Consider the following 2,090-nt stretch of genomic DNA (forward strand, 5'->3'; position numbering starts at 1 on the left):
TTTCTGCCAGGAGCCTGCTCCGGCATGGGCTCTCCATGGGTTGCAGCAAGGATATCTGCTCCAGTATGGGGTCCTCCATGGGCTGCATGGTGTCTGCAGAGTTTTCTCTCACTTTTTTAGCTTTGCCTTTGTTTCTCGCTGTCCTACTGTATTTTTAATTGGAAATAAATTAAATTAATCTTCCCCAAGTCAAGTCTGTTTTGCCCGTGACAGTAATTGCTGAGGGATCTCCCTGTCCTTATGTTGACTCACAAGGTTTTGAATTGTATTTTCTCCCCCCTCTCGTGATGAGAAGGGGAAGTGAGAGAGCAGCTGGATGGGTACCTGGCAGCCAGCCAAGGTCAACCCACCCCCCCCACCCCCCCCCTAGAATGCTTCTTCTGTTCCAGGTATGGGAAATATTCTGAAATTATAATATGTCACTGTTAACATCTTCAGAACGTGATTAGTCTTGCCATAACATAATTGAACACTAAGCATCTAGTGATCTACTATAACAAATTGCATTCCACAATTCTGGCAATGCTAAGAATAAAAGCAGCAATGTCGACATAATATCTACATTCAGTTTGTAAGATAAGCTATTTTCCTCCATAACAAATTGAGAAGTAAAGCAATGAATAACTTCCAAAAGTAACCTGACCATAGCAGTCAGCATGCATTTTAACTGCTGATTTATATCAGCTAGCTGTCACAAATAACTTCCCTAAACAGTTTCCAAAGTGGGCAAACAGGGAAAGAAAGAGGAAAAACAACATGCCTGTTTCTCACTTTCACTAGCCTTTCTCTCTCTCTCTAGCTTTTTCCTCTATCTCGCCTTTTCATTCACTCACAATCTCCTCGCACTCACATTCTCACTCTTGCTCTCTCCCTCTGTTCCGCTGCCCCTTCCTTTCTCGCTTTCTCTAGCTCTTGCTCTCATGCCCTTTCTTTCTTTCGCTCCACAACGTTCTCTTTTCCTCTCTTTCTTTCTCTCTCTCGTTCAGTCTCTTGCTCTTGCCCCTCGCTTTCTCTCTCTTGCTTGCTCAGCATCTATATCTCTCCCACTTATTCTCTCTTGAACTCGCTTGGTCCCTTGTGTGCTTCCTCACGCTTTCTCTCTCTTGCATTCCCCCGCTTTTGCTGTCTCTCTTGGTTTGTCTGTCTGCTGTCCGTCTTCTTCCCCCCTTCTCACCATTTCTCCTTCCTTTCCCCTTTCTCTCATCCCATCCAACTCTCGCCCCCTCCCCTTTTTCTCTGTCACTCTAACCATTCAGCTCTCCCATTCCTCTCTCTTTCACTCTACCTCTTTCTCTTTCTCTCTTTCATTTTCTCTTTTTTCTTTCTTTTACTCACTTTTTCTTTTTTCTTTCTTCTTTCATTTTCTCTTTTCTTTCTTTTTCTCTTTCTCTTTCTTTTTCTTTTTTGCTTTCTCTTTTTTCTTTCTTTTGCTTTCCTTCTCTCTTTCCCACTCTTTCTTTTTCTCTTTTTTCTTTTGTTTACTCTTTTTTCTTTTCTCTTCCTTTCTCTTTTCTTTCTCTTTTTTTTGTTTTCTCTTTTTCTTTCTGTTTCTCTTTCTCTTTTTTTGCTTTCTCTTTCTTCTTTCTTTTGTTTTGTCTTTCTATTTCTTTCTTTTGCTTTCTTTTTCTTGTTCTTTCATTCTTTCTTTTTCTCTTTCTTTCTTTCTCTTTTTCTTTCTTTCTTTCTCCTTCCTTCCTTCCTTCCTTCCTTCCTTCCTTCCTTCCTTCCTTCCTTCCTTCCTTCCTTCCTTCCTTCCTTCCTTCCTTCCTTCCTTCCTTCCTTCCTTCCTTCCTTCCTTCCTTCCTTCCTTCCTTCCTTCCTTCCTTCCTTCCTTCCTTCCTTCCTTCCTTCCTTCCTTCCTTCCTTCCTTCCTTCCTTCCTTCCTCTCTCCCTTCCTTCCTCTCTCCCTTCCTCCCTTCCTCCCTTCCTCCCTTCCCTTCCCTTCCCTTCCCTTCCCTTCCCTTCCCTTCCCTTCCCTTCCCTTCCCTTCCCTTCCCTTCCCTTCCCTTCCCTTCCCTTCCCTTCCCTTCCCTTCCCTTCCCTTCCCTTCCCTTCCCTCTCCCTCTCCCTCTCCCTCTCCCTCTCCCTCT

At 43.5% G+C, this 2,090-nt stretch overlaps 1 protein-coding gene across 1 annotated transcript; it reads right to left on the reverse strand.

Moving 5' to 3' along the window:
* Nucleotides 1-383: 383 nt before the first annotated feature.
* LOC138102905 (octapeptide-repeat protein T2-like) lies at nt 384-1,582 on the reverse strand (the record flags this gene model as incomplete). Its single annotated transcript, XM_069000695.1, is given in 2 exon segments — nt 384-1,016; nt 1,466-1,582. Coding segments are annotated over 2 exon segments (279 nt in total), but the record flags the coding sequence as incomplete, so codon positions are not given.
* Between the last annotated feature and the right edge of the window lie 508 nt (nt 1,583-2,090).

The sequence above is a fragment of the Aphelocoma coerulescens genome (genome assembly GCF_041296385.1).
Source record: "Aphelocoma coerulescens isolate FSJ_1873_10779 chromosome W unlocalized genomic scaffold, UR_Acoe_1.0 ChrW_unloc_scaf_5, whole genome shotgun sequence".
NCBI classification, from domain to species: Eukaryota; Metazoa; Chordata; class Aves; order Passeriformes; family Corvidae; genus Aphelocoma; species Aphelocoma coerulescens.